Source organism: Heptranchias perlo, chromosome 14 (assembly GCF_035084215.1).
Source record: "Heptranchias perlo isolate sHepPer1 chromosome 14, sHepPer1.hap1, whole genome shotgun sequence".
Lineage (NCBI taxonomy): Eukaryota > Metazoa > Chordata > Chondrichthyes > Hexanchiformes > Hexanchidae > Heptranchias > Heptranchias perlo.
In genome coordinates, this window is record NC_090338.1 from 23,060,346 (window position 1) to 23,075,571 (window position 15,226).

At 44.4% G+C, this 15,226-nt stretch overlaps 1 protein-coding gene across 3 annotated transcripts in view; it reads right to left on the reverse strand.

Moving 5' to 3' along the window:
- Nucleotides 1–15,226, reverse strand: part of sgcd (sarcoglycan, delta (dystrophin-associated glycoprotein)) — a 151,710-nt gene that overhangs the window by 59,279 nt on the left and 77,205 nt on the right. For all 3 annotated transcript variants that reach the window (XR_010965638.1, XM_067996107.1, XM_067996108.1), the window contains exon 4: nucleotides 3,169–3,256. Coding sequence is in view for 2 of the 3 variants with exons in the window: in XM_067996107.1 (XP_067852208.1) it covers nucleotides 3,169–3,256 (88 nt within the window). In the remaining variant the exon portion in view is untranslated. The remainder of the gene's footprint in view (nucleotides 1–3,168; nucleotides 3,257–15,226) is intronic.

Consider the following 15,226-nt stretch of genomic DNA (forward strand, 5'->3'; position numbering starts at 1 on the left):
TGGACAGTGGGGGCATCGGCCACCCATTTTGTGCCCCCACCAGAGTTGAATCTCAACCCCCCTGTCTCCAATTAGTTAAATTGTTTGTGGTTTGTTGAAAGAGCTTAAGGCAACTATTGTGTAAACCTAGCACTAAAACTTTTTTTTAACTAAAGAGTTATTTCATTTATCTTCCTTCCTTTAGTTCTTCTGGCTCCTCACAGGGACTCCTGGCCAAATGGTGATCTGTCCCTGTATTCCTCTGTAATTGGTGATTAGAAGGTTTGTGAGAGTAAATTACTCTGAGTTTCTTTTTTAACTCTCTCCATAGTTAAACATCAGCGTAACACCTTCCAAGCATAATATTGCCTGAAAAGGCGGTAGAAGCAGATTCAATAGTAACTTTCAAAAGGGAATTGGATAATTACTTGAAGGGGAATAATTTGCAGGGCTATAGGGAAAGAGGAGGAAAGTGGGACTAATTGGATAGCTCTTTCAAAGAGCCGGCAAAGGCACGATGGGCCGAAAGGCCTCTTTCTGTTCTATATGATTCTATCCCTCCACATCATGGCCGAGATTAAGAAATCATGTGGAGAATTCCAGTACATGCAAACCACACCCTATCACTTCATGACACAGTGCACTGGGACCTAAATATTGCATTACCTCAGTGTGAGAAAAGGCCATTTAGCTTATCAGGTCTGCTGCCTCCGTGGATGATATACAATCTACTTCATCATGAACTCTACCCAACTATTTAATTTCATGAGAAAAAGTTCTGCATAAAATACTCTGATCCAGCAAAACTCTCGTACCCAACAGCACTGAGGCTAATTGCAGAACCCCTACCATTGCCCCAACTGACATCATCTAACTCAACACAAACTGGAGACTAAATATAGGACTTTCCTGGTCTATATGTCTCAGCTTCAATGGATAAATTTGCTACACCATTGGAAGAAGCTTAAAATAAAAATCTTTTCAACTCTAGTGTTTGCTTGAGGCTTATTAGATATGAGTCTGTGTCCTCTACCTCAGTGCAAACTAAAGCGCAGAAAAAATAGCTGCACAGTTGATCTGTAAACAAATTGGTCCCACTGATACTACCAATGAAGAAGTGGATACACTCCATATATTATTGTCTTAGATATAGAGGCATGTAAATATATACATGTTTTTAAATTACTGGTTTAAACATCACATGCCAAGTTAACGAGCCAGAAAAAGGTTAGACATGTGCATCAAACTTTACAGTAATTTTTATTAGAAAAAACCTGACCATGTAGAAATAATATGGGGGTAGTTACAAGGGTTCACATTTGTCACTTGGATGGCTTTCAGTTGGAAGACTTTTTATGTCTATTCCCGAGGGATGTAGCGATGGTTACTATAGTATTCACAAAGAGCACTATAATGTTGCACACCAGTTTAAACAGATTGGGACCATCGTTGACGAGTAATCAATAGTGACATTATCTTAAGGAAACCCCTGGGCTGAAAGGAGTTAACCAAAATACTCTGTGCTTGTTCAGAATTGAAAAGCACCATGTGGTCTGCTATAAGCAAATAAACTGGGAATTATAAGCATAACCATATTGAAATAATTTCCCTTGGGTCTCAACAGCTGTTATTTCAAGGTTGAGTTTCAGTTATCTCTCAGAAGCATTTCTTTCATGCATACAATTAAACTTCATTTTTTTTTCTTCTTCCTGTTTCCTCGACAAGTTCATAATGTTCACCTTCGACACGTGCACTCTAGACAGCTGCAAGCTCACAGAGAAATGTTGCCGATTCAGTTTAAAAGCTGCTTTGTTCCCAATTGGTCTACTTGGCTGGAAATAATCTTATAATTTTGAGATTACGAAGGCTTGGGGTGGAGCGGAGGTGGTGTTTCGGCTGCCAGACTGTCTCAGGAGGGCCCGCGATGGGGGAGGGCATGAAATTGAGGCAGGGAAAGCCTAAGATTTCCTTGTGGGGCCCGGAGGAGCAGTATTGCTCTTCCTGGCCGCATAAGGAAAGTAAAAAAAACAATTAAAATTACCTTTTTTGGGCCTCTTCTGGCCCAGATCCACTTCCTTGCTGAGTTGGCCTGGTGGGAACCTCTCTGCCAACTCCCGCACAAGCTTCCAAGTTAAAATAGCCATTGGGTCCCAATGACGATGTCGAGACCTGACATGCATATGATGAAAAGGACCCCACTAGCTTTCGGCGGGTGTCTTTACCGCCTGCTCAGTGGTGAAAGTTAAAGCAGTGGCTGGTCACCTCCCGGCAACTCCATGGCAGGTAAATGACCCAAGCAATTTTAACTGCCTACCACCCAGTTTCTGCCTGGCGGGTAGGGTTAAAATCACCCTGCTCAGCTCTGTATTGATAGAAGAAAGATGGGCTACTGTCCATTTTTTCCTTTTGCTCCGTTCTTGTAGTTATAACAACCTGGGTAAAAGTGGGATCCCATCTTCATCATGGGTGCGACCTTGTCCTGAGGGTACCAATAAGAAACCTCTTACAAAGATATCTAGAGCGGAGGATGTGGGATAAGTCCATCATTGGTTTTTCTTCCCCCCTCCATCTCTCTCATTGGGAAGCGTCAGATCATCACTTCCCCATAGCAACATGCATAAGATTGGGAACGCAGAGGCATAGACAATTGAATCAAATATCAGAGGGTGTGTGCTGGTGATCCATCCAGTGTACACGTGAAAGCAGAAAACGCAACCATTAACATCTACCACAAAAAAAATTGAGGGAGCTGTTTATTTAATGATTAGGAAAATTGGAAATGAGTCTAAAAATGTGTTTTATGATTTAGCAAATCTTCTCATTTGAAGATCAATTTAGCAACTTGTTTTCTGAGATGGTGTGTAGGTGACATTGCATGTGTATGCCTTTTTATGGTTCGTCAATCTCTGAGAGGAAACATTTTGTGATGCTTTGTCTGTCCCTCACCTCAATTCCTTGTAGTGTCTTTCCCTCTTTCAGGTGAAGATTAGGAGCAAGGCGTATTTGAGAAAACTGCAGCTTAAAAATCTCGACTAACCATTCTATGATGCAGCACATCAATGCACTGCAGCACTACATCACCATATCAGCATGAGTGTCAATCTTCTTTATAGATATTTCCAGCACATACAGCTAGAAAGTATCAGACAGGAGGACAAGCCGTGCCCTCGCCATGATATTGAGGCTTACCTGTATTTAATTGGGTAACAGTCTGATCCTGACTATTGCGGATGCTCACTGTAACATTTCCAGAAGACTGCAAATAAAGGGAGCTGTCCTAAAACAAAAAAAAAAATCAGAAAAAATATCATTAGGAATATCCCTTTGAGGTTTAACCTTTATGGTAAGTTATTTTGGGGGCAGCCATGTTGTTTATGCGAGACACAAGGAATAAATCAAAATAACATGTCAACATCAACTTACAGAATATCCTGAGGGCTACCACTGGTTGCCATGTTTGCCTACATATAACAGTCATTGTATCTCAGAAGTAACACATCAGAAGAAAGTGCAATGAGGTGTTCCAATGTATTATGCACACAGAGAAAACAATAGCATTAGATAAATGAAAAAAAAACAGGATGTTAAAGGGTTTGATTTTCATGAAAAAGTATCTGGTAAACCTTTTGATGTTTACGGAGGCAGAAATGCCAAAAAGCTATTTATCACTGTTGTTACATCAAGTGCAAGTGATGCACTTAAACGTTTCAGTGAAATTGGTATCATTTTGCTGTGTGTTTGCAAGCTAATAAGGAAGAGATTTCAGGCATTTTTTTTCCATAAAGACAGTGGCCCTCATTTTAAAACTCAATGGGAATGAAAACTGACCTTTAACCTTGCTGGTTTTATTGTTTTCCAGTATCTGCTACATACAGATGCTTTTAATATTGTGTAAGTTATTTCCTCTGCTTCACATCAGCAGACTAGCTGATCTAAACATGGGTTTAAATATCATTGATGTTTTCTTTGGGTAATTAATAACCTGGAACACTTGCCATGTTTGTTCCACCCATTATCATCCATTAAAGGGTAACAGCACAGTAAGACGGTGTGATACGCTTTATCCCATATCTGTTCCACAGAAATTAGTATTGTCGGCTCCTACTTATTAATAATCCATAGTTGAAGGGCCTTCTATTAAGCCCAGGAAACATTTACAAAGAGGTAAATCCTTGTAAATCATGTCTTTGTTGCCACACAGACTGACATTTAAAAAGAGGCCCCGGCTCATTATTATAATATGCAAACATTTGCCAGCAGCCTTGCTTAATGAGAAAAGGCAACACTTGCTTGGTCTGTAAAAAGACCAAATATGTGGTAGTAAACAGCAGGTAGCACTTTGCAAGGACCTGATGTCAACAGGGCACATCTGCTTTATTTCCTGTTGGTGAAACATACATTTCCTGGCCTCCATAAAGAAGATAAAAACATTTCAAATAAGGATTATTATGGAATATACTAAAGTTCTTTCAAATATTAAAAAGACATTAAAGAGTTAATATTAACTGTTGCCATGATGTATGCTGTTTTAAGTCTGCTGTCAAGAGATTTGTCAAAAGGTCTTGGAGCTTTAGCTACTAGTTCACCATTCAAGTGAATGTGCTGGTGGAGGGCAGCTTAATGGCAATTTTAAAAACGCTATCAGGGAAAATTATCACTTAAGTCCCGTGAGTTGAATTAGTCTGGAAATGCATCAACAACTTCTGTTTGTGGCAGATGTTTTCCATCTTCATGGAAAGACATCAGGAAATTCAAATATTTGTCAATATGATTTCTTGTACACTGGAACTACTTTTCTATTCACTCTGTACCAAGATCTACATCAAACAATGTTTTAAAATGTTGGGTTATATTTTCCTCCATTTGCTAATTTCCAGAAAAACAGATACGAAGCAGGAACACCTCAATACTAAAGCCAACTTTTTTGCTAAAATTAGTGAATGATAGAAAATTAACCCCAATGTCTTAATAACTATTGGTCTATAATTTTATCATATGACTCATTGATGCTGTGAATAATAGATATTTAAATCAGCATTTTACAAATGAACTATGGCTTTTACCGGTGCTTAGCGATGAGCTACTTGGTTGCTTTGACAAAATAAACCCGTATATTTTCTTCCAATTTTGTTCCTTTGTCCATCCCCTTCCATCTTACAGTTCCACAGGCACTGGCAGCTTTTCAATACTTTGCCCAAAAATGACCATTCTTCACATGTGAGCCTAAACAGAGTGTATCAGAAGGCCATATAACTGTGAAAGGCAAGACATCCAAGGCCAGTCCAATCCTCACTCAATATCTACATCCGTGCACTTTTCAAGTGATAGCAATCAAAAGTAGAAATCCTAGCTGATTTTTACTCTTCCTAGCTGCAAACCATAGGTGCCCCACCACTACCCTAACAGTGATCTGACTCAACACAAACCAGTGATTAAACTGAGACTTTCTAGGATTGTATGGCTTAGTCCCACACCAAGTGCTGCATTCGTACTTTTAATATTTAGAACATCGGAAATATTGGGACTTAGAAATATAAAAGAAGATGACAAGTTATCAAATTAAATGAACGTTGGGCTTGTACCTCCTATAATTTTGCACTTCAATCTCTGGTTATAAAATACTAAAAAATGGCAGAGAACATTGAGAAAACTGAAAACCAGTTCATATAAATTAACAGCACAAAAGAGATTTTATTTTAAACTGAATAGCCATTGGCGAGCCATTGAAAGTACAGAATTTTTTTGATTCCCGTGCACCACCTGCATAATCATTTGGGACTGAGTTGCATGTGAGGTATTCAGCCCCTCTCACTCAAGGGATTGCTGTTGTGTAACCTCACTATCTCTGCACTGCAATAAGTTAAATAGCTGGAACAGATGGTGAGGTAAAGAATGATTTTGGCCTCATTAGATTCCAACCATACGCAGGAAATTTTAATTATACGGCGGCAACAGTTTTAATATCTTTTAGCAAGACTCACTCAATGTGGCTGAAAGCAGCTGCTGTACAGTGAGGTCTATCAGCAAGATCAGGATGGACCAGATTAATAACCGTACAAACAAAACAAGAAGCGAACAGAAAACAAAACAATTCCAACAGAATATTACAAACTAGGCACGAGTGGGGAAAAGTAAATAATGCAACAGAGAAAATAGCACGATTCAGATGACCACATAGAAATATTCTAATAAACAGTTTTATTCTTTTTCACAGAACTTGCATTGGTGGAAACTTTTTGGAATTATATTTGGATCCTGTTGGGTAACCACTGGCTATTCCCTTAGCAGAGAAATCTTTAAGCATACATCTAAGTTCTCATTGATAAATTACCTAAGCAGCTCACGTACATCCTACTGTTTCTAACTCCAAGGGGTTGATTTTGAAATGGTGGCGGGTTGGCAACGGGGGGGGTGAAGGTGCGCATGGCAAACCTGCATGAACAAAACTTAGCGTTTCCGATGTGATCGCATGTTGATTGCTGATCATTAATGTCCTCTCCGGGTTTCGCGCCAGGCAGCCAGCCTGATTGACAGACTGGCTGCCGTCAGGAGCTGCAACCGGTGCTGGAATGGAAGATCGGGGGTGGAGAGTGGAAGATCGGGGTGGGGGGGAGAGTGGAAGATCGGGGGAGAGAGGGGAAGATCGGAGGGGGAGGGGGAAGATCAGAGGAGGAGAGGGGAAGATCAGAGGAGGAGAGGGGTAGATCGGGGGGGGAGAGTGGAAGATCGGGGGGGGAGGGGGAAGATCGGGATGGGGGGAGAGTGGAAGATCGGGGGGAGTGGGGAAGGTCGGGGGATAGAGGGGAAGATCGGGGGAGAGGGAGGAGAGGGGAAGTGGGGAAGTTCGGGGGTGATGAGGGGGACTTCGGGGGGAGAGGGGAAGATCGGGGGTGAGGGGAAGATCGGGAGGACATCGGGGGGGCGGTGAAAAGGGAGATCAGAGATGGAGACATTGGACATTGGAGCAGGGTGCATAGGTAGATTCATTTTATGTTTTAACTTCCTTCTATGGTGTTTTATGTAATTTATTTAGTTTCTTTTTCCCTGATCCGGCCCTTCACGCTTGGTTTCACCTCTGTCACAGTTACATTTGGCTCTTTAACTGTCATCCTGCCGGCTTTAATTGCTGGCAGGACTTCTGTTTTCGGGTCGCCTGCGTGTATGCAGGTGGGTCCCTGGGAAACTCAGAAGTTGGTGGGTTGGAGCTGGCTTCCGAACCCGAACGGGATTTCCGCAATTTTCGGAGCCCCCCCACCCACAACGCACTCGCAATTTCCCCCTAAAATTGAGCCCCAGACCTCAACATGCTCCCCCACATTCTTTTTACTTCTTGCTGACTCCACCTGCTGGCTACTAAGCTGTTATCCCACTCAGCTTCAGGCTCCCCACCATGTCTTAAGCTCTGACTCTCACGACAATATCCTCCTATGTTCTTAACTAGTAGGATATATACAGTGTACTAGAGATCAGAAACCCAAGGGGACTGAACTTGAAGGTTACATTTGTGTGGTACTGTGTGTTGGCTGCATCACACTGCTGCCCTCTCTTATTCGCATTTTAAATAACAATGATTCCTTCTCGCAAGCACAATAATCAATTGAATGGTCAAGTAGTACGGAACTCTGGGGCTTTCAAGGCGGATACAGAATCAAAGATATGATCATTAGCTAAAACAGATCGTTTATCATTTGGGAAGCACAGACAGGAATTAGAGAATATGTGTCCCCATCCATATCTCTTTATATGCCAAAACAGTCACAATTATTATTAACTTGAAATCATTATCAAATTGAACATCTACTTTTGTTGCTAATCTTTTTGTTGCATTTTTTATAAAAACTATTATTGCTGATGACTTCAGCAAGAGCACTGTCGGGATTATTAATCATTAACTCAAGGTGTGAAATCAAAGATATGTACAGCAATTCAGCTCCCTCATACAGTCCAAGTCAGTTATTTCAATGTCATCTGCACTTACTATTTAATGTCAAAATCACTGCCATGTGAAGAGGTGACTACCTAGAAATATTCTGAATCACAAGATGACTCTGCGATGTGAACAATGTTGTCTTGAAGTGAGTAACATCATTATGTCCTTGTGTCAGCTTGTGCAAAATTGCTAGCACTGTCATCTGAGTCAGAAGGTTCAGGTACAAGCCCCATTCCAGAACTTGAGCACATAATATAGGCTGACAGTCCAATATAGTACTGAGGTAGCACCGCATTGTCAGAGGTGTCATCCATCAGATGATATTTCTGATTTTTTAGGTGAATATAGAACCTTGGAAGTTTGCAGCAGCACAACTAGAGCAATCCAAAACGAATCCCATCACCCTACTCTCTCTCCATTGTCCTGTATCTTCCTCTACTTAAAAGATGTGGAGATGCCGGTGATGGACTGGGGTGGACAAATGTAAGGAGTCTTACAACACCAGGTTATAGTCCAAACAGCTTTATTTGGAATCACAAGCTTTCCTCCTTCGTCACCTGACGAAGGAGGAAAGCTCCGAAAGCTTGTGATTCCAAATAAAGCTGTTGGACTATAACCTGGTGTTGTAAGACTCCTTACATTACTTAAAAGATGCAATGGTCTTTGCCTCAACCACTCTCTGTGGCAAAGCAGTCCATGCTGCAACAACTCTCTGGGTAATGAAATTTCTCCTAACATCTCACCTCACTCCTTTAATAATAAATTGATGACTCTTTGTCACTGACCAGAGAAAATAGTTTTTCTCTTTTCACTTGATCAAAACTGTTCATAATTTTAAAGCCCCCTATTAATTCTCTGCTTAGCCTTCTTTGCTCCATTGGTATGGCTTTAATGTCCTTGACATAATGCGGCACCTAAAACTGCACACAGTACTCTAACTGTGGCCCAACCATTGTTTTGTTTAAATTCATCATTACTTCTTTGCTCAAGTACTCTATGCCCCATTCATAAAACCCAAAATTCTATTGGCCGATTTTTCAGCTTCAGTTACCTCAGAGAATTATATATTTGAACCCACAATCTCAGAGAATTATATATTTAAACCCCTTATGTCTCTCTGTTCATTCTCAGCCTTCATTTAGTTCTATCAATTATTCTATATCCTCCTCTACTACACCTACATTCTCACTTCCATCAGAAAAGGGGGTGTGGGGGAGATCGTACATCAGGGCTGGAAGTGGGGGGGAGATCGGTGATCGGAAGGGGGGAGAGAGAGGCCGCGATCGGTGGGGGTGAGGCTGACGGCTTCTTTGAGGGGTGGGAGAAACCTGCACAGCAGCAGTAAATTTTAAATCGGGCTCCCAATTGCAGTGTGGGAGCCCGATTTAAATATGTTAATGAGTGTTCCTCCTCGCTGATACCCACCGCCGTAAAAATCAGAAACGGGTGCATGCGTGTTAGCAGCGGGATAGGGTCGCGTTTCGCGCATTTCATGGATTAACCACCCCACTCCCCCCAACTGTCTTCTGCCTGTCGTGGGGGGAGGGGGGGGTTAATATCGAGGCCAATGATTTAGAATGCATTCTACAAAGCATTGCCCGCTTTAACAACATAGGAACAGTAGGCCATTCTGCCCCCCCTTGAGCCTATTCCACCATTCAATTAGATCATAGCTAAGCTGTACCTCAACTCCATTTAACCACCTTTGTTCCATATCTCTTGATACCCTGATCCAAAAAAATCTGTCAATCTCAGCCTTGAAAATTTCAATGGACCCAGCATCCACAGCCTTTTGGGGGAGAGAATTCCAGGTTTTCACTACCCTTTGTGTGAAAAAGTGCTTCCTGATTTCACTCCTTAATGGCCTAACTCTAATTTTAAGATTATGCCCTCTTGCTCTGGATTGCCCCAACAGAGGAAATAATTTCTTTGTATCGACCCTATCAAATCCTTTTACCATTTAGCTGGATTAGATCAATTCTCAACTTTCTAAACTCAAGGCAATACAAGCCAGATTTATGCAACCTGGCCTCATAATTCAAACCTTTAAGCACCGGTATCATTCTGATGAATCTGCACTGTTCTCGTTCCAAGTCCAATGTATCTTTCCTGAGGTTCGGTGCCCGAAACTGAATGCAATACTCCAGATGGGGTCTGACAAAGTTTCTGTACAACTGGAGCATCACTTCCTCACTTTTGAATTCCAACCCCTTTGAGGTAAAGGCCAACATTCCATTAGACTTTTGATTACTTTCTGCATCTGTGCACTAGCTTTTAGTGATTTTTAAAAATTCGTTCATGGGATGTGGGCGTCGCTGGCAAGGCCAGCATTTATTGCCCATCCCTAATTCCCCTTGAGAAGGTGGTGGTGAGCCGCCTTCTTGAACCGCTGCAGTCCGTCTGGTGTAGGTTCTCCCACAGTGCTGTTAGGAAGGGAGTTCCAGGATTTTGACCCAGCGGCGATGAAGAAATGGCGACATATTTCCAAGTCAGGATGGTGTGTGACTTGGAGGGGAATGTGCAGGTGGTGTTGTTCCCATGTGCCTGCTGATCTTGTCCTTCTAGGTGGTAGAGGTCGCGGGTTTGGGAGGTGCTGTCGAAGAAGCCTTGGCGAGTTGCTGCAGTGCATCCTGTGGATGGTACACACTGCAGTCAAGGTGTGCCGATGGTGAAGGGAGTGAATGTTTGGCAAAGCAGCCCGCTTGATTGGCACCCCATCCACCATGTTGTCCATGTACACAAATCAGGATCTGTACTGGGGCCTCAGCTTTTTACCATATATATTATTGACTTGAATGAAGGAATAGAAAGTTGTATATCCAAATTTACAGATGACACTAAGGAGGCACTGTAAGTTGTGTGGATGGGAGCAAAATGTTACAAAGGGACATAGACAGATTAAGTGAGTGGGCGAAACTATGGCAGATGGAGTTCACTGTGGGGAAGTGTAAGGTCATCCACATTGGATCTGAGAAAGACAAATCTGATTTTTTTTTAATGATGAGAGACTAGGAGCTGTGAAGGAGCAAAGCGACTTGGTTGCCCATGTTTTTTTATATTCGTTCATGGGATGTGGGCGTCACTGGCAAGGCCAGCATTTATTGCCCATCCCTAATTGCCCTTGAGAAGGTGGTGGGTGAGCCGCCTTCTTGAACCGCTGCAGTCCGTGTGGTGAAGGTTCTCCCACAGTGCTGTACACAAATCAGGAGTTCCTCAGGGCAGTGTCCTAGGTCCCACCATCTTCAGCTGCTTCATCAATGACCTTCCTCCATCATAAGGTCAGAAGTGGGGATGTTCGCTGATGATTGCACAGTGCTCAGTTCCATTTGCAACCCCTCAGATAATGAAGCAGTCCGTACCCACATGCAGCAAGACCTGGACAACATCCAGGCTTGGGCTGATAAATGGCAAGTAACATTCGCGCCAGACAAGTGCCAAGCAATGACTATCTCCAACAAGAGAGTGTCTAACCACCTCCCCTTGACATTCAACGGCATTACCATCACCGAATCCCCCACCATCAACATCCTGGGGATCACCATTGACCAGAAACTTAACTGGATCAGCTATATAAATACTGTGGCTACAAGAGCAGGTCAGAGGCTGGGTATTCTGCGGCGAGTGACTCACCTCCTGACTGCCCAAAGCCTTTCCACCATCAACAAGGCACAAGTCAGGAGTGTGATGGAATACAGGCCACTTGCCTGGATGAGTGCAGCTCCAACAACACTCAAGAAGCTCGACACCATCCAGGACAAAGCAGCCCACTTGATTGGCACCCCATCCATCATGTTTTCCATGTACACAAATCAGGAGTTCCTCAGGCCAGTGTCCTAGGCCCAACCATCTTCAGCTGTTTCATCAATGACCTTCCCTCCATCATAAGGGCAGAAATGGGGATGTTCGTTGATGATTGCACAGTGTTCAGTTCCATTCGCAACCCCTCAGATAATGAAGCAGTCTGTGCCCGCATGCAGCAAGACCTGGACAACATCCAGGAATATCAGTTGTCATATCCCACCAATTAGAGAATGAACTTTTTATTCCTACTCTCTGTCTCCTACTTCCCAATCAATAACTGACTCATGTCACAAGGTTACTTCGAATTCTATGTGCACTCTTATGTTTACTAATAATCTCTTGTGCGGAACATTATCAAATGCTTTCTGGTAGTCCGTATAGACAATATCCAAGCATTGCCTTTATTCTAGTCTATCCTGTGATAGTTAATTTCTTCCAATAGTATTGCCCCATTGTTTTTTTTTATTCGTTCACGGGATGTGGGCGTCGCTGGCAAGGCCGGCATTTATTGCCCATCCCTAATTGCCCTTGAGAAGGTGATGGTGAGCCGCCTTCTTGAACCGCTGCAGTCCGTGTGGTGACGGTTCTCGCACAGTGCTGTTAGGAAGGGAGTTCCAGGATTTTGACCCAGCGACAATGAAGGAACGGCGATATATTTCCAAGTCGGGATGGTGTGTGACTTGGAGGGGAACGTGCAGGTGGTGTTGTTCCCATGTGCCTGCTGCCCTTGTCCTTCCAGGTGGTAGAGGTCGCGGGTTTGGGAGGTGCTGTCGAAGAAGCCTTGGCGAGTTGCTGCAGTGCATCCTGTGGATGGTGCACACTGCAGCCACAGTGCGCCGGTGGTGAAGGGAGTGAATGTTTAGGGTGGTGGATGGGGTGCCAATCAAGCGGGCTGCTTTATCTTGGATGGTGTCGAGCTTCTTGAGTGTTGTTGGAGCTGCACTCATCCAGGCAAGTGGAGAGTATTCCATCACACTCCTGACTTGTGCCTTGTAGATGGTGGAAAGGCTTTGGGGAGTCAGGAGGTGAGTCACTCGCCGCAGAATACCCAGCCTCTGACCTGCTCTCGTAGCCACAGTATTTATATGGCTGGTCCAGTTAAGTTTCTGGTCAATGGTGACCCCCAGGATGTTGATGGTGGGGGATTCGGCGATGGTAATGCCGTTGAATGTCAAGGGGAAGTGGTTAGACTCTCTCTTGTTGGAGATGGTCATTGCCTGGCACTTATCTGGCACGAATGTTACTTGCCACTTATCAGCCCAAGCCTGGATGTTGTCCAGGTGTTGCTGCATGCGGGCTCGGACTGCTTCATTATCTGAGGGGTTGCGAATGGAACTGAACACTGTGCAGTCATCAGCGAACATCCACATTTCTGACCATATGATGGAGGAAAGGTCATTGATGAAGCAGCTGAAGATGGTTGGGCCTAGGACACTGCCCTGAGGAACTCCTGCAGCAATGCCCTGGGGCTGAGATGCTTGGCCTCCAACAACCACTACCATCTTCCTTTGTGCTAGGTATGACTCCAGCCAATGGAGAGTTTTCCCCCTGATTCCCATTTACTTCAATTTTACTAGGGCTCCTTGGTGCCACACTCGGTCAAATGCTGCCTTGATGTCAAGGGCAGTCACTCTCACCTCACCTCTGGAATTCAGCTCTTTTGTCCATGTTTGGACCAAGGCTGTAATGAGGTCTGGAGCCGAGTGGTCCTGGCAGAACCCAAACTGAGCATCGGTGAGCAGGTTATTGGTGAGTAAGTGCCGCTTGATAGCACTGTCGACGACACCTTCCATCACTTTGCTGATGATTGAGAGTAGACTGATGGGGCGGTAATTGGCCGGATTGGATTTGTCCTGCTTTTTGTGGACAGGACATACCTGGGCAATTTTCCACATTGTCGGGTGGATGCCAGTGTTGTAGCTGTACTGGAACAGCTTGGCTAGAGGCGCAGCTAGTTCTGGAGCACAAGTCTTCAGCACTACAGCTGGGATGTTGTCGGGGCCCATAGCCTTTGCTGTATCCAGTGCACTCAGCCGTTTCTTGATATCCCGTGGAGTGAATCGAATTGGCCGAAGACTGGCTTCCGTGATGGTGGGGATATCGGGAGGAGACTGAGATGGATTATCCACTCGGCACTTCTGGCTGAAGATGGTTGCAAACGCTTCAGCCTTGTCTTTTGCACTCACGTGCTGGACTCCGCCATCATTGAGAATGGGGATGTTTGCAGAGCCTCCTCCTCCCGTTAGTTGTTTAATTGTCCACCACCATTCACGACTGGATGTGGCAGGACTGCAGAGCTTTGATCTGATCCGTTGGTTGTGGAATCGCTTAGCTCTGTCTATAGCATGTTGCTTCCGCTGTTTAGCATGCATGTAGTCCTGAGTTGTAGCTTCACCAGGTTGGCACCTCATTTTTAGGTACGCCTGGTGCTGCTCCTGGCATGCTCTTCTACACTCCTTATTGAACCAGGGCTGATCCCCTGGCTTGTTGGTAATGGTAGAGTGAGGAATATGCCGGGCCATGAGGTTACAGATTGTGCTGGAATACAATTCTGCTGCTGCTGATGGCCCACAGCGCCTCATGGATGCCCAGTTTTGAGCTGCTAGATCTGTTCTGAATCTATCCCATTTAGCACGGTGGTCGTGCCACACAACACGTTGGATGGTGTCCTCAGTGCGAAGACGGGATTTCATCTCCACGAGGACTGTGCGGTGGTCACTCCTACCAATACTGTCATGGACAGATGCATTTGCGACAGGTAGATTGGTGAGGACGAGGTCAAGTAAGTTTTTCCCTCGTGTTGGTTCGCTCACCACCTGCCGCAGGCCCAGTCTAGCAGCTATGTCCTTCAGGACTCGGCCAGCTCGGTCAGTAGTGGTGCTACCAAGCCACTCTTGGTGATGGACATTGAAGTCCCCCACCCAGAGTACATTTTGTGCCCTTGCTACCCTCATTGCTTCCTCCACGTGGTGTTCAACATGGAGGAGGACTGATTCATCAGCTGAGGGAGGACGGTAGGTGGTAATCAGCAGGAGGTTTCCTTGCCCATGTTTGACCTGATGCCATGAGATTTCATGGGGTCCAGAGTCAATGTTGAGGACTCCCAGGGCCACTCCCTCCTGACTGTATATCACTGTACCGCCACCTCTGGTGGGTCTGTCCTGCCGGTGGGACAGGACATACCCAGGGATGGTGATGGAAGAGTCTGGGACGTTGGCTGAAAGATATGATTCTGTGAGTATGGCTATGTCAGGCTGTTGCTTGACTAGTCTGTGGGACAGCTCTCCCAATTTTGGCACAAGTCCCCAGATGTTAGTAAGGAGGACCTTGCAGGGTCGACTGGGCTTGGTGTTTTGCCGTTGTCGTGTCCGGTGCCTCGTGGTCCGATGCCGGGTGTTCTTACATGTCTCTCTGAACTGTCTGCAGATCTCCGTCTCTATCTCATCTCCATTGTTTGGTGGCCTGTATCACACACTAGGAGTTGTACCATTTCACTTCCTATTTCTTAATTCTATT